The 25,103-nt window shown below is 47.5% G+C and overlaps 1 protein-coding gene across 2 annotated transcripts in view; it reads right to left on the reverse strand.

Annotated features, from left to right (window-relative positions):
• GDI1 (GDP dissociation inhibitor 1) overlaps positions 1–25,103 on the reverse strand; it is a 121,648-nt gene that overhangs the window by 80,674 nt on the left and 15,871 nt on the right. The window contains exon 2 of one of the 2 annotated variants that reach the window (XM_063433177.1): positions 12,176–12,283. In XM_063433177.1, the coding sequence (XP_063289247.1) occupies positions 12,176–12,283 (108 nt within the window). The remainder of the gene's footprint in view (positions 1–12,175; positions 12,284–25,103) is intronic. The other variant, XM_063433178.1, reaches the window with a different exon arrangement.

Below are 25,103 nucleotides of genomic sequence, written 5' to 3' on the forward strand. Positions count from 1 at the left end.
GGTCCGCAAGCGCCTAAGAGCCGAATGTCCTAGGCCTACTATGCCGGACAAGGTCTCTATGACCCCAGAGTTTGATACGCTGCTGTACACATATCTAGCCAGATCTGTCCGTGACCCAAAAAAGGGCATCGAACGCAGTCTCCGCCTCACCCACGACAAGATGTTAGATATCCTGGGGCCCCTGGCAAGAATTCTACTACTGGCTAATGAAGTCCTTCTCGATTCAGAACTACGTTCCCTACTAACCAAAGAAGCGATTCAACTCGCTTCACACGACGAAGGTTTTCTAAGGTTTTCTAAGTTCCATCTTCTTGGTCAAAAAGAAGTCAGGGGAATTCCACCCGGTAATCAACCTTCGCTAATTGAATACCTTTGTGATATACAGGCATTTAAAAATGGAAGGGATACATCTCCTCAGAGACATTCTCTGACCAGGCGATTGGTTCACCCGACTCGACCTCAAGGATGCTTACCTCTCCGTACCAGTACATCCATCCAGTCGACGTTTTCTCCGCTTTCTTTGGCACCACCGGATTTTCCAATTCACCTGCCTTCCATTCGGCCTGAGTTCCGCTCCGTGGTGCTTCACCAAACTGCTCAAGCCAGTCACCGCACATTTTCAAGCAAGGGGCATTCGCTGCTTAATCTACCTCGACGACCTCTTACTACTCTGCGACGACGCATCCAGACTGCGATCACAGACGAACTACACATCCTCATTGATCGAATCCTTGGGGTTTGTCATCAACCAAGTGAAATCATCACTGTATCCATCCCAAATCATACAATTTCTCGGCTTCGAGAACGACTCCTCCACCTGTGTTCTTCGCATTCCTCAATCCAAGTTAACTGCGATCAGGAAGGAACTACGCAAGACACTTCGACAAGTGGATCTACCTCTCAGGGGTTTAGCTCGGATTGTAGGCCTGCTTTCTGCTTCCATTCAGGCAATCTACCCAGGCCCCCTTCACTATCGGGCCATGCAATGATTGAAAGCTCAATTCCTCCAGACCCATCCTTCAGATGACCAGAGGGTCCCGATCACTGCCGAGGTGAGGGAGGAACTCTACTGGTGGCTCCGCCACATGTCTGCCTGGAACGGCAAAGCAATTTTCGGCCCCACTCTGGACTTTGTGGTGGAATCAGACGCAAGCCTCCAAGGCTGGGGCGCAACTTGTCATACAACCTTCACCGGGGGACCATGGACCGCTGCAGAACACTTTCTCCACATCAATTGTCTGGAGTTAATCGCAGGCTCATTTGCAATCCGCAGTCTGGCCAATCCCCTCTTAGACTGTTGTATTCTCCTTCGAATGGACAATATCTCAGCTGTCCAATACATCAACAAATTGGCCGGGGCCAGATCTCGCACCCTATCCGAAGGGACAAAGGGCATTTACAATTTCTGTTTCCAACGCAACATAACGCTTCAGGCAGAATATCTCCCGGGGGAGACGAACATTACCGCAGATTGGTTCTCCCGACATTGAAGAGACGGCAGCGACTGGCGCCTACACAGATCAGTTTTCTTCCTCGTGTCCAAACTCAGGGGCCCGTTTATTCTGGACCTGTTCGCCTCCCGGACGAATTTTAAGGTCCCACGTTTCTTCAGCTGGCTACCAGACCCAGAATGCTCGGCAGTAGATGCCTTCCTTCAGAAGTGGCCGATGACGGGAGCCTACGCCTTCCCTCCGTTTGCGATGATTCCAAGAATCCTTCTCCCGATTCGCAGACAACAGGTCTCGCTGGTACTACTCACCCAGCTCTGGCAGGGCCAAGCATGGTTCCCAGATCTCCTGGACCTCTCCTGCCAACATCCCCTCCTTCTCCCACCGTGGCCCAACCTTCTAGAGGACCCTCAAGGTAACCCTCATCCGATGATAATACAAGGCCACCTCCACTTAGTGGCTTGCACTCTTTCAGGGGATCCTGGAATTTTGGAGAGTTATCGCAGAGATCTAAGGAACTCCTCTGGGATTCTTGGGCCCCTGGAACCAGAAGATGCTACCTTTCCTCCTGGGGTGCTTGGTGCAATTGGTGCCTGGAACGGAATACCGATCCCCTTACAGCCCCAAGACAGTTCATATTGAATTTCCTCTTGCATCTGTTCGACCTAGGCCGAACCTACCGATCCATCAACGTTGCCCGGTCGGCAATCTCGGCAGCCCATGTTCCTCTACACAGAGCTCCAGTTGGCCAGGACCCGCTGGTTTGTAGACTATTGCAGGGCATTAAAACGGCTCGCCCCCCAACACCGAAATACCCCCATCTATGGGACGTTAATGTTTTGTTTCCTAGAAACTTGGCCGAGCAACGAAGATCTCTCTCTTCATCAACTCTCAGCGAAATTCACCCTGTTACTTTGCTTAGTGTCCTTCCGACGAGTGTCGGATGTTCAAGCATTTGACCATGACGCTATCAACTTTTCCCCAGAAGGTGTCACCTTCTCCGTGTCCAGACGGACAAAATCAAACTCCTCTTCGGTTTTTTACCCTTATTTCCCTAACCATCCAAAATTGTGTGTGGTATAACTTCTCTCTCGTTATTTATTACTCACCTCCACTCTCCGTTCAACCTCCTCCAGCCAACTATTGGTCTCATACGTCCGACCACATAATCCGGTGTCAACCATGACCCTTGCCCGATGGGTTAGGTGGTTGCTCTCCCTGGCCGGGATTGAAGCCTCCTTCGGAGCCCACTCCATCAGAGGAGCAGCAGCACCGGGGGCATTCAATGCTGGAGCCTCACTTCGGGACATTCTTCACTCAGCAGACTGGTCCCGGGAACAGACGTTCCGCAACTTCTATTTTCGTCCGGCTGTGCACGCTTCCTTAGCCCTTCTCGGGGAGCGTTAAAACAGCAAATACGAAGCCTCCTGTCATGTCATAAAATTGTAGATTATGCTAGCTTTAGTGTACCTATAATCTTAATTTTATTAATGACCGGAGGCGAGTATTTCCCACCCTTCACTGTCATTTTTTCCCCCTCTAGGGTCGCCTCTGTAGGTAAGTTTATCTACGACAAGAGTAAATACACAATGTCTTTCTGCTATGGGGGGGCAAATGGTTACACCCTATGGGTGGATAGATTAAGGCTAGGTTTGGAGACGGGCTATAATATATGATTTCTAACTACTGGATGATATAATTTTAGAAGTCCAATTCACGGATTAATCCTTGGTTTCAACTCTGCTCTCTCGTTTCAGCGTAAAGCTCCCTCAAGAGGAAAAGTCTAGTTGCTGTTCCATCTCAAGCATCATCTCAGCTTTCCAAAGAAGACATGTTTATGTTCCTGTTCCCTCTCAAGCATCAACTTTCTCGTCTGGCATTCTGAAACTCTCATCTGGTTCATTTACAGTTTGCTGTTCCTGTTTGTTCGCAGCCAGAAAGAGGAAGTGACATTACGGGGAGGGACATTTATACCTTGTTATCTTTTTTCTGATTGGTTACCCTGTTACTATGTAAAAAAGTGCTGCTGTGAAGCTTAAGTAAAGAAAGTCTTATACTCGCCTCCTGTCATTAATAAAATTAAGATTATAGGTACACTAACGCTAGCATAATCTACAATTGTGGCCGAACAAGGCCTGAGAAAAAAATGGTTTGTCCTCATTGTGGAGATCGATGAGGAGTTGGGGAACTGATCCCAGTATAATTTTGCCGCTCAGTCAGGAACCGGAACCGGAAGTGTCTTGATCACCTAGCTAAGGATTAATTGAGCAGCAACGGCCAGGTAAGTGGCGTTGACTGGGTAAATAGCGGGGTAACCCCTTCCACAATTCCAGACCACAGCCTTAACATATATATAACCCATATATATATATATATATATATATATATAACCCATACCTAAGGGACCCATCGACCACCCACACTTAACCTAATAACCTCATAGCCTCACTTGGAACCCCAATGAGCAATCACACAATTGTTAGTCACGAATACACATGGCAACATTAGGCTTTGCTCGAAGGGGGGCCAATAATGACAGTACAAACTAGAAGACGATAACAGCTGACACGAGCTACTAGCAGGCAGAAACGAAGGGGAAGAGATCCCTGGAAAGGGGAGACACCAAAAAAAAAACAAAAAAAAAACTATGGAGGACTGAGCACACAATACTCAGGTAACGCATTACAACTAACGGATGCGAAACGCACACATTAGACATCTTTTCGACGTGACGTTCCCCCGAAGAGCCAATGACGTTCCATAGTACGACACTAGCCCACGACCCGGTAAAGGGATCATAAATCACGCATGGGAACAATACTACGACCGCAAACACCTTACGGTTGCTTATATAGAGCTCCCTAGCTTGCCAACCGACGAAACAACCTACCCTGGATAGACGACTTGTAGCAAGAGAGACACGGGAATTCACAAGAGACAGCGGGACTGGATAGGGTAATAGCCAAGGGAAGGAGTCGGAGGGGGCAAGAGAACCGAAAGGGAACCCACTACTATTGGAGCCTGCGAGCCCGTAAAATGTTGTTATACCATTGGCATTGTTGCATGAACACATACCTGAGACCTGCGCGTCTTTCTGTCACGATTCTGGGAACCCAACACGCTAACACACACACACACACAGAAAAGGTGCAGTACCGGACCTTAGAGTGGCCGGGCTAAGAACACAAAGAATAGTCAGGAGACAAGCCGAGTAAGGGGAACCAGAAGACAGAATAACAAGAAACAAGCCGAGGTCAAAGGGTAGGAGAAAGTCACAAAGTCAGATTAACAAGCCAGAGAGTACGTAACCAGAAACACAAGTTCAGTAGCAATACTAGCAAGCAAAGACCACAACAGGGCAGGGAGGAACAGGAAAGGTAAGTATTTAAACCATAAGGTTAATTCTGATTGGATAATTTCCAATCAGAATTAACAATCACACGTGGGAGGTATCTAGACCTCCCACTGTGATTGAGGCACTGTGCCTTTAACGCCGGGTCAGGTGACTGACCCCGGCGTGTAATACATTGGGCGGTCTCCCAGCGTGCAGCGTCATGCATGCTGCCGCTGGGGGACGTGGAGGAAGACGCGGGCGGCATCCGAGGCTGGAAGGATGCCGCTCGCCGAGCCCACGAGGAGGAGGGGACCGCGGACGGCGGGAGGGTGAGTACTGCGAGCGGAGTGTAGCCTCCCCTCGCAGCCGCCCGCGGGATCCCGACATTTTCTCCTAGATCAGTTTGTTACAGTATATATGCTTTGCCAACAATAAAAATCATATTTACAAAAAAATATATATATATAACCCATATATATATAACCCAAAATGAAGATGCAGAGAAAGATTAGACTAGGCATGCAAAAAACAAGACCAATACTAATCATATTACCATTGTTTGAATTAACTTAACAGGTATTAGGCTAGGTGCCTTGATTAAAAATATAAACTTTATTGATTAGGATTCAATACAGTTTGTGTTTTTAATCAAGGCTCTTAGCCCTGTTTAGTTTATACAAAGAAGGGTGATAGGATTAGTATTGGTCTTGTTTTTTGCATGCCTAGTCTAATCTTTCTCTTCCTATATATATAGTACATACACATATTTTTAATATACATTTTGTTATATGTAGTGCTATAAATTGTCTTAACCCCTTAAGGACACATGACATGTGTGACATGTCATGATTCCCTTTTATTCCAGAAGTTTGATCCTTAAGGGGTTAAAGGTGTCTATTTTAGAGGTTTATGTTAGTTTTAATATATTTTGTTGTGATTATGGAGTGCTTAATTTGATGGCTATTCTCACAGATCTTCTTTAGTAACACAATGTTTGAACATTGAAGATCTGTGGCAGAATGTCCACCACTACCAAACCTGTATAAAGTTGGTTAACCCCTTAAGGACCAAACTTCTGGAATAAAAGTGTTGCAGAATAGAAACATGGACTGTGACCGCAGATAAGAACCATTCGACCCATCTAGTCTGCCCAATTTTCTAAATACTTTCATTAGTCCCTGGACTTATCTTATAGTTAGGATAGCCTTATGCCTATCCCACGCATGCTTAAACTCCTGTGTTAACCTCTACCACTTCAGCTGGAAGGCTATTCCATGCATCCACTACCCTCTCAGTAAAGTAATACTTCCTGATATTATTTTTAAACCTTTGCCCCTCTAATTTAAGACTATGTCCTCTTGTTGTGGTAATTTTTCTTCTTTTAAATATAGTCTCCTCCTTTACTTTATGTATTTAAATGTTTCTATAATATCGTCTTTCCTCCAAGCTATACATGTTAAGATCCTTTAATCTTTCCTTGTAAGTTTTATCCTGCAATCCATGAACCAGTTTAGTAGCCATTCTCTGAACTCTCTCTAAAGTATCGATATCCTTCTGGAGATAGGTTCTCCATTACTGCGTACAATACTCCAAGTGAGGTCTCACCAGTGTTCTGTACAATGGCATGAGCACTTCCCTCTTTCTACTGCTAATACCTCTCCCTATACAACCAAGCATTCTGCTAGCATTTCCTGCTGCTCTATTACATTGTCTGCCTACCTTTAAGTCATCAGAAATAATCACCCCTAAATCCCTTTCCTCAGATGTTGAGGTTAGGACTCTATCAAATATTCTGTACTCTGCCCTTGGGTTTTTACGTCCAAGATGCATTATCTTGCACTTATCCACATTAAATGTCAGTTGCCACAACTCTGACCATTTTTCTAGTTTACCTTAATCATTTGCCATTTGGTTTATCTCTACTGGAATATCAACCCTGTTACATATATTAGTATCATCGGCAAAAAGACATACCTTACCATCAAGACCTTCTGCAATATCACTAATAAAAATATTAAAGAGAATGGGTCCAAGTACAGATCCCTGAGGTACCCCACTGGTGACAAGCCCATGCTTTGAATATACTCCATCGACTACAACTCTCTGTTGCCTGTCACTCAGCCACTGCCTTACCCATTCAACAATATTGGAACCCAAACTTAAAGATTGCAGTTTATTGATAAGCCTTCTATGTGCGACAGTGTCAAAAGCCTTACTGAAATCTAGGTAAGCAATGTCTACTGCACCACCCTAATCCATTATTTTAGTTACCCAATCAAAACAAATCAGTAAGATTAGTTTGGCATGATCTCCCTGAAGTAAACCCATGTTGTCTCTGATCTTGAAATCCATGTGATTTTAGATGTTCAACAATCCTATCCTTTTTTTTTTTTTTTTGCAGTGCGATTCAATATAACATACACGGGAGGTGCCCCAACGGCAGTCCTCATGCGTGGGTACAACATAGATAACAGTGGGGTATTCTTGGTTACGTGCACAATGTTTTATAAGTAAGTGGAGACATAAGGGTAGGAACATATTTAGTACATGCTTAACATAGCTGACTAACTACCACTTTGTTGTGTAGGATGCTGATGGTGTGAGAGAACATCACTATAAGACAATGTGTTGTTGTACTTGCTCAAACTAGCTAAAACATACATGTGATGTCAGTTAGTAGTCACATTTATGAAGCAATAGACATGTAAATTATTGTGTATGATAGGCAATTGAGTAAACAAGCTTATATATGACCACTGGGGTTGAGTTAACCCCTATACCGCTGTTATGGTCTATGCAAGGCAGGTGTAGGGTAATTGCAGGGGAGAGAATATTTGGCTGCAATTTATTATCGGGCGCACTAGGTCTTAGGCTGCTGGTTATGGACCTGAGGCTGCTGTTTCTGGTAAAGTCCGCGTGCTGTGGGTTTTGAGTGTCTCTGTGCTTGGTCCACTGAGACACTTGTTTGGTAGCCCGGCAGTTCAGATGCCTGATGGGGGTAGTAGGGACCTTCCAGTCCATCTGGGTGTCTCAGGTGCTCTGCCGATTGAGGTGGGTCTCCTACCTTTGACAGGCATAATGTCCAGTGGAGCATCACACTTGTCCTGCGTGTGGGTGGTATGGAGGTCCCCCACAGCTTGGGATCGTCGCTCGCTTCCCGCTCAGCATTGGGCGTCCAGTTCGGGCGGGGGATCTCTCTCCTCCAGACAGAGGTGGTCAGTGGATCTTTCAGATGCCCTGCCTCAATTTGTTCCACCATGGCCTCAGGATCTCCATGGTGCGGCAGTAGATGGCAAAGTGCAGCGAGCCGCAGCCATTTTGTGAGGTAGGCCTTAAGTTTGCTGTGTCCCTCAGACGCCCCACAGCTTGGGCCCTCTCCAGTGGGGACCGGGATGACCCCCCCGGTCCGGGGGGGGGTAACGGGACCGGCTGGCAACCCAGGCATTTGGCATGTGGTAGCCGTGAGGGGAGACCAGGCAGCGGCCGTCCACCTCGCTCTCCCCCCCGAGGTCCCCGAAGCTTCGTGTGCTCCCCAGGGGGTACAAAACTCCTGATCTCGGGGTACGCTACCTCTCACACAGCCATGGGCATATCGTGAGTTCACTTTTGTTGCATAGTCTTGCTCTTTGTAGCCTAAGAGGCCCGGTGTCTCCGGAGTCCCTCCGGCATGCGACCAGTTAGCATGGCGGTCCGGCCCCGCCCCCCAAAAATCCTATCCTTTAACATAGTTTCCATTACTTTCCCCACTACTGAAGTAAGGCTTACTGGCCTATAGTTGCCCGACTCCTCCCTACTACCTTTCTTGTGAATGGGCACAACCTTCACTAACTTCCAATCTTCTGGGACTACTCCTGTTAACAATGATCGGTTAAATAAATCTTGTGACGAGACCAATCTCGCCACTGTGCATTGGTGGAGTGTGGTTGCCAGCCTGCTGCCTTTAGACTACGGCCCCATGTTCAAATGCTTGATTTTCCCCTGCAAAGACACGAAAGCCGGTACTTGCCCTATTTGAATAGTGATACCCAGGATAGCTATGCCATGAAGCCCATTCGTATAACAAAAGACTATGTGAAAGACTTTGGCTCCATGGCAATTGAACTGTATGTATGAGATCTGAGCGCCATTCAGTAATAATGTGCGCTCAGAACTAAAATATCTGGGGATATGTTGAATGTACCTGTTTTATGCAATAGCTGCACAGTTATATATTTTTATGTATTTTATTGTCTTTTGTTACCATGTGTTCAATGGAGTTTTGCCTCTGCCCTTGGAGATAATTGGATTACCTCCCAATTATCTCCAGGATAGAAGACTCTGTGGAACTGGTTTTGGGCAGAAAAGCCATGCTTCATTTGGTCACAAAGGACTTCGATCTATCTTTTGAACCAATGGACCAATTTGGATGATTTTGACATATGTTTGTATTTGGAGTATGCTGAAAATGTAAGTTTTATGTGAATGTGATGTATACTTTTAAAGTTATGAATAATGTGGAAAAACTGTATTTCTCTGCCTGTGATAATTACATTAACCCATTGTGTAAGGTAATTGTATCACAGGCAGAGGGGAGGATTTTGTGTGGGAGTGTCTGAGTGTATTGTACGTGTTTATTGGTTGTTTTCCAAAACCCTGTGGGTGGTACTAATGTGTATATAAGAACAATAAACCCACAGCTCTGTCTGTTCACTGCTTGGCCCTCAGCATGGAGCTTTGTCTCGTTCTTGGGGGGATTTACTGTATGCTGTTAGAGACTGATTGCCAGGAGTGTAAGCCGCTAGGGTGCTTTTCCTGTTCAGCTGCTAGCAGCTATTCGTGAGGTTCCAGTTCGGGAGTTTGGAATGCTACTTTGTATCCTGTTCGGGAGTTTGGGGTTCTGCGGTAGCTGTGCCTGTGTCTCTGGAAGGGGAAGATCTTCTAAACGGCGGGTTAACCCCTTTTATGCCTGGGGGTGCCGTTACAAATCTGTTAATGGTTTTGCTAGTACATAACTATATGAGCACAGTACAATACTGACTGTAGTAAGACACACCATGGCATCCATACGTACTTTACGATGGGCATTGTACTTGAGAGGTTACATGTAGGGAATGCTTAACTGGTTTCACGCCCTGCTGAGGTAAGATGGTGATAGTGTTAGTATTGTGAGAGGAATTAAAGGTATCTGACTTGTTTAGCGACATTTAGTAAATAATCCCCTGGACTAACAACATAAGTTCTGTTCAATGTATAGAGGGTGTTTGTTATTTACAAGTTTGGACTTTATACCTTCTTTCCTGCCCCCTACCCACACCGCCCCTCAAACTGCTGATCTGCCTAGTAACTGCAGTAAAGTCCAAAATAATCACCCCCCTTTTACTACCCTCTCTATACATTAAGACCAGGTGTAACTATCTGATTGGATAAAGAATAAAAACACACCCTGCACATCCTGTTAATGAATACAATATAATGTGTGATATGCAATATATCTTTTGAGGTCACTGAACACACACTGTGTCTGTGTGAGTTCATGATGGCCTCCCCGGCACTGGAAAAAGATTGTAGTAAAAACCAGAGATTGCTAAATGACATAGATGTCCATGGCAAAGAAGTGATCAATTATTTAAAGAGCTCTAAATAACTAAAAAAATACTAAAAAGGGGGGCGGAGCCAACGCTTAACCTGAACGGTCGCACACTCACAGTGCTCCGGCAAGCAGGAACCCGAAAGCCCCAAATTCAGCCCGAAAACACTGCCACTGGCACTGACAGAAGGCCAGACGACACCCCAACACTAATGGGGAAGAAAACGAAAAAACTGCGACCAGATCGGCCCAGGCAATCTGCCGATATAGGCGATCTCTTGCGGAGGCCGCATGGCGCGGCGGGACCCAAGATGGCGGCCGACTTTGCCGACTTCGATGACTACTCTGATAGTTCAGAAGATACCATGCTGCATTACTCAGAGATACCATACCGATGGGGACCAGCTCATGTGCTTATAATACAACACCAGGGCACTGAACAGCGGGTCAAAGACATAGCAGAGATGGACACTGTGGTGGCTAAACTTGGACTTGCAACCCCTCCGAAAACAACGGCTTGGGATCCGGCAAATGTCATCCCGTTTGTTCTGACCAGTGATGGTGCCGCCGGGAAAAAGACCTGAACTACCGGCTGCCGGCTGTATACCTATGTTTTATATGTTGTTATTTACTTCCCACACCTATCTCCCATGTTTCATATGTTTCATATGCTCTGACTACTTATTTAAAGGGATAATAGGCACCCACTATAGACACTGGGAATAACCCGGGCAATTGGCTCCTATATACCACCTTACCCCCCCCCCCCCCCCAGCTCCAAACAGCTCCCAACATATCTCAGCCTCACTACACGGAGCTGGCTCCTAAGCCATAAAGATCCTCCACCGAAATGCCCTACTTTAACTGACGTGCTTGTTTATACACTAGATTTCGTTCTGTACCTCTTCTTTTTATTATTTTTCTTTTATCTTGCAAGCCTACACAACTCTGGGCCTTACACTCGCCCCCACTGACGGCACAACGCCGGACCACACCAGTTGGCATACCTAGGCTGTTTCCCACACTTTAACAGCACAGACTCACCAGTCCCAACTAACAAGAAAGCAGACCAAGCAAAGCCGCACTTTAAGACTCACATGGGACGCTCACTAGGCCCATTACCACTGGCCTACGGCACTAACCTAAGATAAATAAGATGTTGTCACGCTGAGTTTTTCTTTCTCTTTTTATCACATGCTCTCCTTTTAAAAAAAAAATGTGCAGTACCTCCTATGCCATGATATTGTTTTCAACTGTTACTGTTATGTAGCTTGATATAGCTGTCGTGGCTACTCAAGTTTGATGTAATGCTTGCACAACCAAAATAAAGAATTAAAAAAAAAATACTAAAAAAATAACCTGACTTGTGGCAAATGTGACATTCTGTGACAGTGTCACACGTGACGTCACTGAGCTCCTCAGTAAGGCCCACTGTACTGCCAGTGTTTGTTGATGGCATTTATACACCTGTTAGCAATGGCTGAGGCTCAAACACCTGAACTCAATGATAGCAGGGCCCACATAGTTTTGCCCATTTATTGTATATTTCAAAGATCTATATGATAGATCTTTATACATCAAACCAGGACATTTGTGAAATAAAAAGGGAACTACCAAACATATGACAAAACAGTCAACTGGCCAACATCTCCATTCTATGAGAAATATTCCAAGCTGTGCCGTTCTGGCCTGGAATCCAAACAATTTGTTTACAATGTTGGTTAGAGGTCTTGCTTCTGCTTCAGACATTGAATCATTTCTGCTTTATTTCATGAGTTGGGCTTATTGATAGAGCAAATGGCTAATAAGTGCGTCTGTGAAATGTACCTCTTCCAGGGGGGTAATCGATGAGCTCTCACCCCCATAATAAGGATTCCTGTCCATGTGCAGAACTTTTTTCCCATTTACCGACATAATTCCCGACAGAATACATTCCTAGAACAGAAATGGCAAATATCAATCTCTAGATCCTTAGCATTCATTGTTAACACCCAGCGACCCACTGTCTAAATATATATAGAGAGAGAGATAGAGAGATCCAGGTACCTATTCTCATCACCAGGTGCCTATTCTCATCATCACAGATACACAACAACGTGTACAAATACACCTCCACCGTATACACAAAAAAGTGTACAGATATACCTCCACCATATACACAACGTGTACAGATACACCTCCACCATATACACAACAATGTGTACAGACACACCTCCACCATAAACACAACAACGTGTACAGACACACCTCCACCATATACACAACAATGTGTACAGACACACCTCCACCATAAACACAACAACGTGTACAGACACACCTCCACCATAAACACAACAACGTGTACAGACACACCTCCACCATAAACACAACAACGTGTACAGACACACCTCCACCATATACACAACAATGTGTACAGACACACCTCCACCATATACACAACAATGTGTACAGATACACCTCCACCACAAACACAACGTGTATAGATACCAGGGCCGCCACCAGAAATTTTGGGGCCCCTGACAAAGCACAAGGTCTGGGCCCCCCCGCCCCATCCCCCCGGCCCGCCCCATCCCCCCAGGCCCGCCCACGAGTCCGCCCACAGGACTCTTACCTAGTCCGCAGACAATGATGCAGGACTGAATGTGGTGTGTATAGTGGAAGTGAATTAGAATGTGTGTAATGGATGTAGTGTTTGTGTGTATTAGATACTGTTTGTGCAGTGAATGCAGAGTCTGTGTTTGTGTAGCGGATGCAGTGTGTGTAGTGGATGTAGTGTGTTTGTGTAGTGGATGTAGTTTTTGTGTGTACTAGATGCAATGTGTTTAGTGGATGTAGTGTGTGTTTTAGATGCAGTGTCTCTGTATAGTGAATGCAGAATGTTTAAATGTGTGGTGGATGTAGTGTGTGTACTGTGAATACAGGATGTTTGTGTAGTGGATGCTGTGTGTATAGTTAATGCAGAGTGTGTCAGTGTAGTGAATGCAGAGTGTGTGTCAGTGTAGTGAATACAGTGTGTTAGTGTAGTGAATACAGTGTGTTTAGTAGATGCAGTGTGTGTTAGTGTAGTGAATGCAGTGTGTGTGTTAGTGTAGTGGATGCAGAGTGTGTGTCAGTGTAGTGAATACAGTGTGTGTGTTAGTGTAGTGGATGCAGTGTGTGTGTTAGTGTAGTGGATGCAGAGTGTGTGTCAGTGTAGTGAATACAGTGTGTGTGTTAGTGTAGTGGATGCAGTGTGTGTTAGTGTAGTGGATGCAGTGAGTGTGTTGATGTAGTGGATGCAGTGTGTGTGTTAGTGTATTGAATGCAGTGTGTGTGTTAGTGTAGTGAATGCAGTGTGTGTGTTAGTGTAGTGGATGCAGTGTGTGTGTCAGTGTAGTGGATGCAGTGTGGGTTGTCAGTGTAGTGAATGCAGTGTGTTAGTGTAGTGAATACATTGTGTTTAGTAGATGCAGTGTGTGTTAGTGTAGTGAATGCAGTGTGTGTTAGTGTAGTGGATGCAGAGTGTGTGTCAGTGTAGTGAATACAGTGTGTGTGTTAGTGTAGTGGATGCAGTGTGTGTTAGTGTAGTGGATGCAGTGTGTGTGTTAATGTAGAGGATGCAGTGTGTGTGTTAGTGTAGTGAATGCAGTGTGTGTGTTAGTGTAGTGAATGCAGTGTGTATGTTAGTGTTGTGGATGCAGTGTGTATGTTAGTGTTGTGGATGCAGTGTGTGTGTGTGTGTGTGTTAGTGTAGTGGATGCAGTGTGTGTGTTAGTGTAGTGGATGCAGTGTGTGTTAGTGTAGTGAATGCATTGTGTGTGTTAGTGTAATGACTGCAGTGTGTGTGTTAGGGTAGTGAATGCAGAGTGTGTGTTAGTGTAGTGAATGCAGTGTGTGTGTTAGTGTAGTGAATGCAGTGTGTATGTTAGTGTTGTGGATGCAGTGTGTGTGTGTGTTAGTGTAGTGGATGCAGTGTGTGTGTGTCAGTGTAGTGAATGCAGTGTGTATGTTAGTGTTGTGGATGCAGTATGTGTGTTAGTGTAGTGGATGCAGTGTGTGTGTTAGTGTAGTGGATGCAGTGTGTGTTAGTGTAATGACTGCAGTGTGTGTGTTAGGGTAGTGAATGCAGTGTGTGTGTCAGTTTAGTGAATACAGTGTGTGTGTTAGTGTAGTGGATGCAGTGTGTGTTAGTGTAGTGGATGCAGTGTGTGTGTTAATGTAGTGGATGCAGTGTGTGTGTTAGTGTAGTGAATGCAGTGTGTGTGTTAGGGTAATGAATGCAGTGTGTGTTAGGGTACTGAATGCAGAGTGTGTGTTAGTGTAGTGAATGCAGTGTGTGTGTTAGTGTAGTGAATGCAGTGTGTATGTTAGTGTTGTGGATGCAGTGTGTGTGTTAGTGTAGTGGATGCAGTGTGTGTGTCAGTGTAGTGAATGCAGTGTGTATGTTAGTGTTGTGGATGCAGTGTGTGTGTTAGTGTAGTGGATGCAGTGTGTGTGTCAGTGTAGTGAATGCAGTGTGTATGTTAGTGTAGTGGATGCAGTGTGTATGTTAGTGTTGTGGATGCAGTGTGTGTGTTAGTGTAGTGGATGCAGTGTGTGTGTGTTAGTGGTGTGGATGCAGTGTGTATGTTAGTGTTGTGGATGCAGTGTGTATGTTAGTGTAGTGGATGCAGTGTGTGTGTTAGTGTAGTGGATGCAGTGTGTGTGTTAGTGTAGTGGATGCAGTGTGTGTCAGTGTAGTGAATGCAGTGTATATGTTAGTGTAGTGGATGCAGTGTGTATGTTAGTGTTGTGGATGCAGTGTGTATGTTAGTGTTGTGGATGCAGTGTATGTTAGTGTAGTGGATGCAGTGTGTATGTTAGTGTTGTGGATGCAGTGTGTGTGTTAGTGTAGTGGATGCAGTGTGTGTGTGTTAGTGGTGTGGATGCAGTGTGTATGTTAGTGTTGTGGATGCAGTGTGTATGTTAGTGTAGTGGATGCAGTGTGTGTGTTAGTGTAGTGGATGCAGTGTGTGTGTTAGTGTAGTGGATGCAGTGTGTGTCAGTGTAGTGAATGCAGTGTATATGTTAGTGTAGTGGATGCAGTGTGTATGTTAGTGTTGTGGATGCAGTGTGTATGTTAGTGTTGTGGATGCAGTGTGTGTTAGTGTAGTGAATGCAGTGTGTATGTTAGTGTAGTGGATGCAGTGTGTGTGTCAGTGTAGTGAATGCAGTGTGTATGTTAGTGTAGTGGATGCAGTGTGTATGTTAGTGTTGTGGATGCAGTGTGTGTTAGTGTAGTGAATGCAGTGTGTATGTTAGTGTAGTGAATGCAGTGTGTGTGTTAGTGTAGTGAATGCAGTGTGTATGTTAGTGTTGTGGATGCAGTGTGTGTGTTAGTGTAGTGAATGCATTGTGTGTGTTAGTGTAGTGGATGCAGTGTGTGTGTTAGTGTAGTGAATGCATTGTGTGTGTTAGTGTAGTGGATGCAGTGTGTGTGTTAGTGTAGTGAATGCATTGTGTGTGTTAGTGTAGTGGATGCAGTGTGTGTGTTAGTGTAGTGAATGCATTGTGTGTGTTAGTGTAGTGGATGCAGTGTGTATGTTAGTGTAATGAATGCAGTGTGTGTGTCAGTGTAATGAATGCAGTGTGTGTGTGTTAGTGTGTTTACTAGTGTATGAATGTAATGCAATGAAAGTTATTCCCCCCTCCCTGTTTCTTACCTGGTTCAGGGAGTGGGGAAGATTCTTTGATCCTTGGTGGTCCGATGGCATTCTGCCCCCCCCCCCCCCCGGCTCCCTGTATTTGCAGAGGGGGCCCAGCAGACTGCAGGAGCACTTTCCAGCATTTCCCTGTTTCTAACTCCCGCGAGACGTGGTTTGCGCGTCGCGCGGAGCGTTGCCATGGTAACCCATGGCAACGCTCTACCGACCGCACATCTCGCGGGAGTTAGAGACAGGCAAATGCTGGAAAGTGCTCCTGCAGTCCGCTGGGCCCCCTCTGCAAATACAGGGAGCCGGGGGGGGCCCGCGGCTGCACATATATATAGCGATGATCGCTATATATATGTGCAGAGTGTAATTGTGGGGCCCTGGACTGCCAAAGCAGTCCGGGCCCCCCAGGACCGTCGGGCCCGTGACAACCGTCACGGTTGTCACAACCGTCACGGTTGTCACCCCCTGATGGCGGCCCTGATAGATACACCTCCACCATATACACAACAACGTGTACAGACACACCTCCACCATTTACACAACAACGTGTACAGACACACCTCCACCGTTTACACAACAACGTGTACAGACACACCTCCACCGTTTACACAACAACGTGTACAGTCACACCTCCACCATATACACAACAACGTGTACAGACACACCTCCACCATTTACACAACAACGTGTACAGACACATGTGGCGAAACCGACCTCGCCACGTGTCCCCCAGGACCGTCGGGCCCGTGACAACCGTCACGGTTGTCACAACCGTCACGGTTGTCACCCCCTGATGGCGGCCCTGATAGATACACCTCCACCATATACACAACAACGTGTACAGACACACCTCCACCATTTACACAACAACGTGTACAGACACACCTCCACCGTTTACACAACAACGTGTACAGACACACCTCCACCGTTTACACAACAACGTGTACAGTCACACCTCCACCATATACACAACAACGTGTACAGACACACCTCCACCATTTACACAACAACGTGTACAGACACATGTGGCGAAACCGACCTCGCCATGTGTCCTTGGAGGGGGCTGCTTGCCCGCCTCTTGCCTTTGGACTATGGCCCTGGGAGATTGGGCCCTTTTACAAAACGTATTCGGTCCTAACAGAGTGCATGTCACTCATTCTGGCCCTTTAAACACAGTGGGGCCATTCGGTACTTACCCTGTGTGAGCAGTGATACCCCCAGATAGCTATGCCATGGAGCCTATTCATATAATGAAAGACTATGGGAAAGACTTTGGCTCCATGGCAATTAAACTGTATTTGTGTGGTCTGCGTGCCATTTACCTAATAATGTGCACGCAGACCTGAGCTATCTGGGGATATGTTACATGTCTGTGTTTAATGTATGAAAAGTAACTTTATATATTTAAAACATAATCCTGTATTTAGGTCCCCACATGTGTAATGGAGTTTTGTCTTTGACCTGGGAGATAATTGGATTACTTCTCCAATTATCTCCAGGGCAGAAGGGAGGAAACCAGGATGCATTGTGGGGATGTTTTTACTTTTACTGTGCGACCAGATTAAAATACTGCCAGCCAGGGCGAACAAAAGATACTTTTACTAACTTTTGAACCCCTGGTCTGATTCATGCCATTTTTTAATATGTTGTTCCCCTGAATGGATTGATTGTGGATATGTATTTTTATGTGAATGTGATGTATGGTTTTAAAGTTACAGAGTATGTGTGGAAACTGTATTTTTACTGTATGTAGTAATTATGTTAATTGCTTATCTGAGGGGAGGGGATGTGTGGGCTCTACTATTACTTGATTGGTTGTTTTATGCCTCCCCCTGGGTGTGTCCTGTATGTGCACAACTGTAATAAAAAGCAGGCTGGGTGTTCCAGACCTGAGATTCTGCTTGACCCTCAAACCGATGTGTCGTCTCGTTTTTGGGGGAATTGGATTGTATGCTGACTGCCAGGAGTGTAAGCGGATTGTATGCTTTTCCTGTTCGGCTGATTCCAGGGTTCGTGTGTTTCCAGTTCGGGAGTTGGAAGATTTGTACAGTTTGCAGTCCGGGAGATTGGTGCTTGCAGTAGCTGCTGGTCTATGGGAAAGGGGGATATCGCCTAATCTGGGTTTTATCCTCTTGTAAGTGAAACGGTCCGTTACAATTGGTGGCAAGCGGCGGGATCGTTCCTACAGCCAGAAGGACAGCTACAGAACACCAATTCCTTGGAGTTACAAATTGAGGGCAACGTTAGCACTCGTGCAGCGCCCCTGGCAGCAGAGGTATCCAGCGACTTGGAGCAGACAAGTATGGAAGGCTCTGACGCTGAAGATTATGGGCTGGCCGAGGTGAGGCAGCGAGTGGCCCAGTATGGGGGTTATGTATCCATGGAGATATTACAGGGGATCTGGAACCAGGTCATGGCTAAGCGAAACTCAAGGATGGACGGAGAGTATGCTTAGCGGAAAGAGTGTTACAGCAGCAGAGTAGAGGCTGCATCCGAGGAGGTTAGCCGTCTTCCCCTGAGGGGGCAGTGTGTAACCCAGGGAGCTAAAGGTGCCGTCCTTCCTCCCCAGCGGCAGAGTAAGTCCCAGGGAGCTAAAGGTGCCGTCCTTCCTCCCCAGCGGCAGTGTGTGTCCCAGGGAGCTGAAGGTGCAATCCTTCCTCCCCAGCGGCAGTGTGTATCCCAGGGAGCTGAAGGTGTCGTCCTTCCTCCCCAGTGGCAGTGTGTACCCCAGGGAGCTGAAGGTGCAATCCTTCCTCCCCAGCGGCAGTGTGTCCCAGGGAGCAGAAGGTGCCGTCCTTCCTCCCCAGCGGCAGTGTGTACCCCAGGGAGCCAAAGGTGCCGTCCTTCCTCCCCAGCGGCAGTGTGTATCCCAGGGAGCTGAAGGTGTCGTCCTTCCTCCCCAGCGGCAGTGTGTATCCCAGGGAGCTGAAGGTGTCGTCCTTCCTCCCCAGCGGCAGTGTGTATCCCAGGGAGCTGAAGGTGCAATCCTTCCTCCCCAGCGGCAGTGTGTACCCCAGGGAGCTGAAGGTGCAATCCTTCCTCCCCAGCGGCAGTGTGTATCCCAGGGAGCTGAAGGTGCCGTCCTTCCTCCCCAGCGGCAGTGTGTACCCCAGGGAGCTGAAGGTGCCGTCCTTCCTCCCCAGCGGCAGTGTGTACCCCAGGGAGCTGAAGGTGCAATCCTTCCTCCCCAGCGGCAGTGTGTATCCCAGGGAGCTGAAGGTGCCGTCCTTCCTCCCCAGCGGCAGTGTGTACCCCAGGGAGCTGATGGTGTCGTCCGTCCTCCCCAGCGGCAGTGTGTAACCCAGGGAGCCGAAGGTGTCGTCCTTCCTCCCCAGCGGCAGCGTGTACCCCAAAGAACTGAGGGTGCAATCCTTCCTCCCCGGCAGCAGGATGTACCCCAGGGAGCTGAGGGTGCAATCCTTCCTCCCCAGCGACAGTGTGTACCCCAGGGAGCTGAGGGTGCAATCCTTCCTCCCCAGCGACAGTGTGTACCCCAGGGAGCTGAAGGTGTCGTCCTTCCTCCCCAGCGGCAGTGTGTCCTGCAGGGAGCAGAGACCGTCAGTCTCACACCCCAGCAGCAGGACAAAATAATGAAAGGGGAGACAGCTGGTCCCCCTCTCCACCAGCAGAGAGAGTGTCAGGGAGAGGAGCCTGTTAACCCCTCTCCCCAGCGGCAGTTGACAGTCCAGAGAGAGGAGCTTGTTACACCCTCTCTCCAGCGGCAGCCTAACCCACCAAGGGGAGATGTTACACCCCCCAACAGTGCAGATGGGACCGTAGTCTCTGCACTTGCAGCACAAGGGGTAGGGATGGTCGGTCCTGTCCCCCAGCCACAGAGCTGTGTACCCAGAGGGGAGAAGGTCGGTCTCTCCCTCCCACAACCAGGCTCCAATCAGGCTACTTCAGTGGTAGCGCTGGCACCAGGGCAGAGTACCGCTGGTCTCTGCCCACTCAGCAACCCACCAAGGCAGACTACCAGTCCCCCACACAGCCGTGGTGAGACACCTGGACAAAGTTCTCCTCTACCCAGGTGTAGTAACCAGTTATTGTGGGTGGGCTGTACTGCTGTTTCTGTTTTGTGGGTGGGTTGCTGGACTAACCAGGGCACTGACCGGCAGGAAGTCAGATACCCTGTTAGTTTGGGGGGTAAAGGGGAGAAGTGTGGCGAAACCGACCTCGCCACGTGTCCTTGGAGGGGGCTGCTTGCCCGCCTCTTGCCTTTGGACTATGGCCCTGGGAGATTGGGCCCTTTTACAAAACGTATTCGGCCCTAACAGAGTGCATGTCACTCATTCTGGCCCTTTAAACACAGTGGGGCCATTCGGTACTTGCCCTGTGTGAGCAGTGATACCCCCAGATAGCTATGCCGTGGAGCCTATTCATATAATGAAAGACTATGGGAAAGACTTTGGCTCCATGGCAATTAAACTGTATTTGTGTGGTCTGCGTGCCATTCACCTAATAATGTGCACGCAGACCTGAGCTATCTGGGGATATGTTACATGTCTGTGTTTAATGTATGAAAAGTAACTTTATATATTTTAAAACATAATCCTGTATTTAGGTCCCCACATGTGTAATGGAGTTTTGTCTTTGACCTGGGAGATAATTGGATTACTTCTCCAATTATCTCCAGGGCAGAAGGGAGGAAACAAGGATGCATTGTGGGGATGTTTTTACTTTTACAGTGTGACCAGATTAAAATACTGCCAGCCAGGGGGAACAAAAGATACTTTTACAAACTTTTGAACCCCTGGTCTGATTCATGCCATTTTTTAATATGTTGTTCCCCTGAATGGATTGATTGTGGATATGTATTTTTATGTGAATGTGATGTATGGTTTTAAAGTTACAGAGTATGTGTGGAAACTGTATTTTTATTGTATGTAGTAATTATGTTAATTGCTTATCTGAGGGGAGGGGATGTGTGGGTTGTACTATTACTTGATTGGTTGTTATATGCCTCCCCCTGGGTGTGTCCTGTATGTGCACAACTGTAATAAAAAGCAGGCTGGGTGTTCCAGACCTGAGATTCTGCTTGACCCTCAAACCGATGTGTCGTCTCGTTTTTGGGGGAATTGGATTGTATGCTTTTCCTGTTCGGCTGATTCCAGGGTTCGTGTGTTTCCAGTTCGGGAGTTGGAAGATTTGTACAGTTTGCAGTCCGGGAGATTGGTGCTTGCAGTAGCTGCTGGTCTATGGGAAAGGGGGATATCGCCTAAACTGGGTTTTATCCTCTTGTAAGTGAAACGGTCCGTTACAACACACCTCCACCATATACACAACGTGTACAGATACACCTCGACCATATCCAGCACTGCATCCCGCTACATACACTATCACCCAGCACTGTATCTCTCTACACACACTGTATCCCTCTACACACACTGTATCACCCAGCACTGCATCACCCAGCACTGCATCCCTCTACACACACTGTATCACCCAGCACTGTATCCCTCTACACACACTGTATCACCCAGCACTGTATCCCTCTACACACACTGTATCACCCAGCACTGTATCCCTCTACACACACTGTATCACCCAGCACTGCATCCCTCTACACACACTGTATCACCCAGCACTGTGTCCCTCTACACACACTGTATCACCCAGCACTGTGTCCCTCTACACACACTGTATCACCCAGCACTGTATCCCTCTACACACACTGTATCACCCAGCACTGCATCCCTCTACACACACTGTATCACCCAGCACTGTATCCATCTACACACACTGTATCACCCAGCACTGTATCCCTCTACACACACTGTATCCCCCAGCACTGTATCCCTCTAGACACACTGTATCACCCAGCACTGTGTCCCTCTACACACACTGTATCACCCAGCACTGCATCCCTCTACACACACTGTATCACCCAGCACTGCATCCCTCTACACACACTGTATCACCCAGCACTGCATCCCTCTACACACACTGTATCCCCCAGCACTGTATCCCTCTACACACACTGTATCCCCCAGCACTGTATCCCTCTACACACACTGTATCCCCCAGCACTGTATCCCTCTACACACACTATCACCCAGCACTGTATCCCTCTACACACACTGTATCACCCAGCACTGCATCACCCAGCACTGCATCCCTCTACACACACTGTATCACCCAGCACTGTATCCCTCTACACACACTGTATCACCCAGCACTGTATCCCTCTACACACACTGTATCACCCAGCACTGTATCCATCTACACACACTGTATCACCCAGCACTGTATCCATCTACACACACTGTATCACCCAGCACTGTATCCCTCTACACACACTGTATCACCCAGCACTGTATCCCTCTACACACACTGTATCACCCAGCACTGTGTCCCTCTACACACACTGTATCACCCAGCACTGTATCCCTCTACACACACTGTATCACCCAGCACTGTATCCATCTACACACACTGTATCACCCAGCACTGCATCCCTCTACACACACTGTATCACCCAGCACTGCATCCCTCTACACACACTGTATCACCCAGCACTGTATCACCCAGCAATGTATCCCTCTACACACACTGTATCACCCAGCACTGCATCCCTCTACACACACTGTATCACCCAGCACTGCATCCCTCTACACACACTGTATCACCCAGCACTGCATCCCTCTACACACACTGTATCACCCAGCACTGTATCACCCAGCAATGTATCCCTCTACACACACTGTATCACCCAGCACTGCATCCCTCTACACACACTGTATCACCCAGCACTGCATCCCTCTACACACACTGTATCACCCAGCACTGTATGCATCTACACACACTGTATCACCCAGCACTGCATCCCTCTACACACACTGTATCACCCAGCACTGTATCCCTCTACACACACTATCACCCAGCACTGTATGCATCTACACACACTGTATCACCCAGCACTGCATCCCTCTACACACACTGTATCACCCAGCACTGCATCCCTCTACACACACTGTATCACCCAGCACTGTATGCATCTACACACACTGTATCACCCAGCACTGCATCCCTCTACACACACTGTATCACCCAGCACTGTATCCCTCTACACACACTGTATCACCCAGCACTGCATCCCTCTACACACACGGTATCACCCAGCACTGTATCCCTCTACACACACTGTATCACCCAGCACTGCATCCCTCTACACACACTGTATCACCCAGCACTGCATCCCTCTACACACACTGTATCACCCAGCACTGTATCCCTCTACACACACTGTATCACCCAGCACTGTATCCCTCTACACACACTGTATCACCCAGCACTGCATCCCTCTACACACACTGTATCACCCAGCACTGTATCCCTCTACACACACTGTATCACCCAGCACTGTATCCCTCTACACACACTGTATCACCCAGCACTGCATCCCTCTACACACACTGTATCACCCAGCACTGTATGCATCTACACACACTGTATCACCCAGCACTGCATCCCTCTACACACACTGTATCACCCAGCACTGTATCCCTCTACACACACTGTATCACCCAGCACTGTATCCCTCTACACACACTGTATCACCCAGCACTGTATCCCTCTACACACACTGTATCACCCAGCACTGTATCCCTCTACACACACTGTATCACCCAGCACTGTATCCCTCTACACACACTGTATCACCCAGCACTGTATCCATCTACACACACTGTATCACCCAGCACTGTATCCATCTACACACACTGTATCACCCAGCACTGTATCCCTCTACACACACTGTATCACCCAGCACTGTATCCCTCTACACACACTGTATCACCCAGCACTGTATCCATCTACACACACTGTATCACCCAGCACTGCATCCCTCTACACACACTGTATCACCCAGCACTGTATCCCTCTACACACACTGTATCACCCAGCACTGTATCCCTCTACACACACTGTATCACCCAGCACTGTATCCCTCTACACACACTGTATCACCCAGCACTGCATCCCTCTACACACACTGTATCACCCAGCACTGTATCCCTCTACACACACTGTATCACCCAGCACTGTATCCCTCTACACACACTGTATCACCCAGCACTGTATCCCTCTACACACACTGTATCACCCAGCACTGTATCCATCTACACACACTGTATCACCCAGCACTGTATCCATCTACACACACTGTATCACCCAGCACTGTATCCCTCTACACACACTGTATCACCCAGCACTGTATCCCTCTACACACACTGTATCACCCAGCACTGTGTCCCTCTACACACACTGTATCACCCAGCACTGTATCCCTCTACACACACTGTATCACCCAGCACTGTATCCATCTACACACACTGTATCACCCAGCACTGCATCCCTCTACACACACTGTATCACCCAGCACTGTATCCCTCTACACACACTGTATCACCCAGCACTGCATCCCTCTACACACACTGTATCACCCAGCACTGTATCCCTCTACACACACTGTATCACCCAGCACTGTATCCCTCTACACACACTGTATCACCCAGCACTGTATCCATCTACACACACTGTATCACCCAGCACTGCATCCCTCTACACACACTGTATCACCCAGCACTGCATCCCTCTACACACACTGTATCACCCAGCACTGCATCCCTCTACACACACTGTATCACCCAGCACTGTATCCCTCTACACACACTGTATCACCCAGCACTGTATCCCTCTACACACACTGTATCACCCAGCACTGTATCCCTCTACACACACTGTATCACCCAGCACTGTATCCCTCTACACACACTGTATCACCCAGCACTGTATCCATCTACACACACTGTATCACCCAGCACTGTATCCCTCTACACACACTGTATCACCCAGCACTCTATCCCTCTACACACACTGTATCACCCAGCACTCTATCCCTCTACACACACTGTATCACCCAGCACTGTGTCCCTCTACACACACTGTATCACCCAGCACTGTATCCCTCTACACACACTGTATCACCCAGCACTGTATCCCTCTACACACACTGTATCACCCAGCACTGCATCCCTCTACACACACTGTATCACCCAGCACTGTATCCATCTACACACACT

The sequence above is a fragment of the Pelobates fuscus genome, chromosome 9 (assembly GCF_036172605.1).
Source record: "Pelobates fuscus isolate aPelFus1 chromosome 9, aPelFus1.pri, whole genome shotgun sequence".
NCBI lineage: Eukaryota > Metazoa > Chordata > Amphibia > Anura > Pelobatidae > Pelobates > Pelobates fuscus.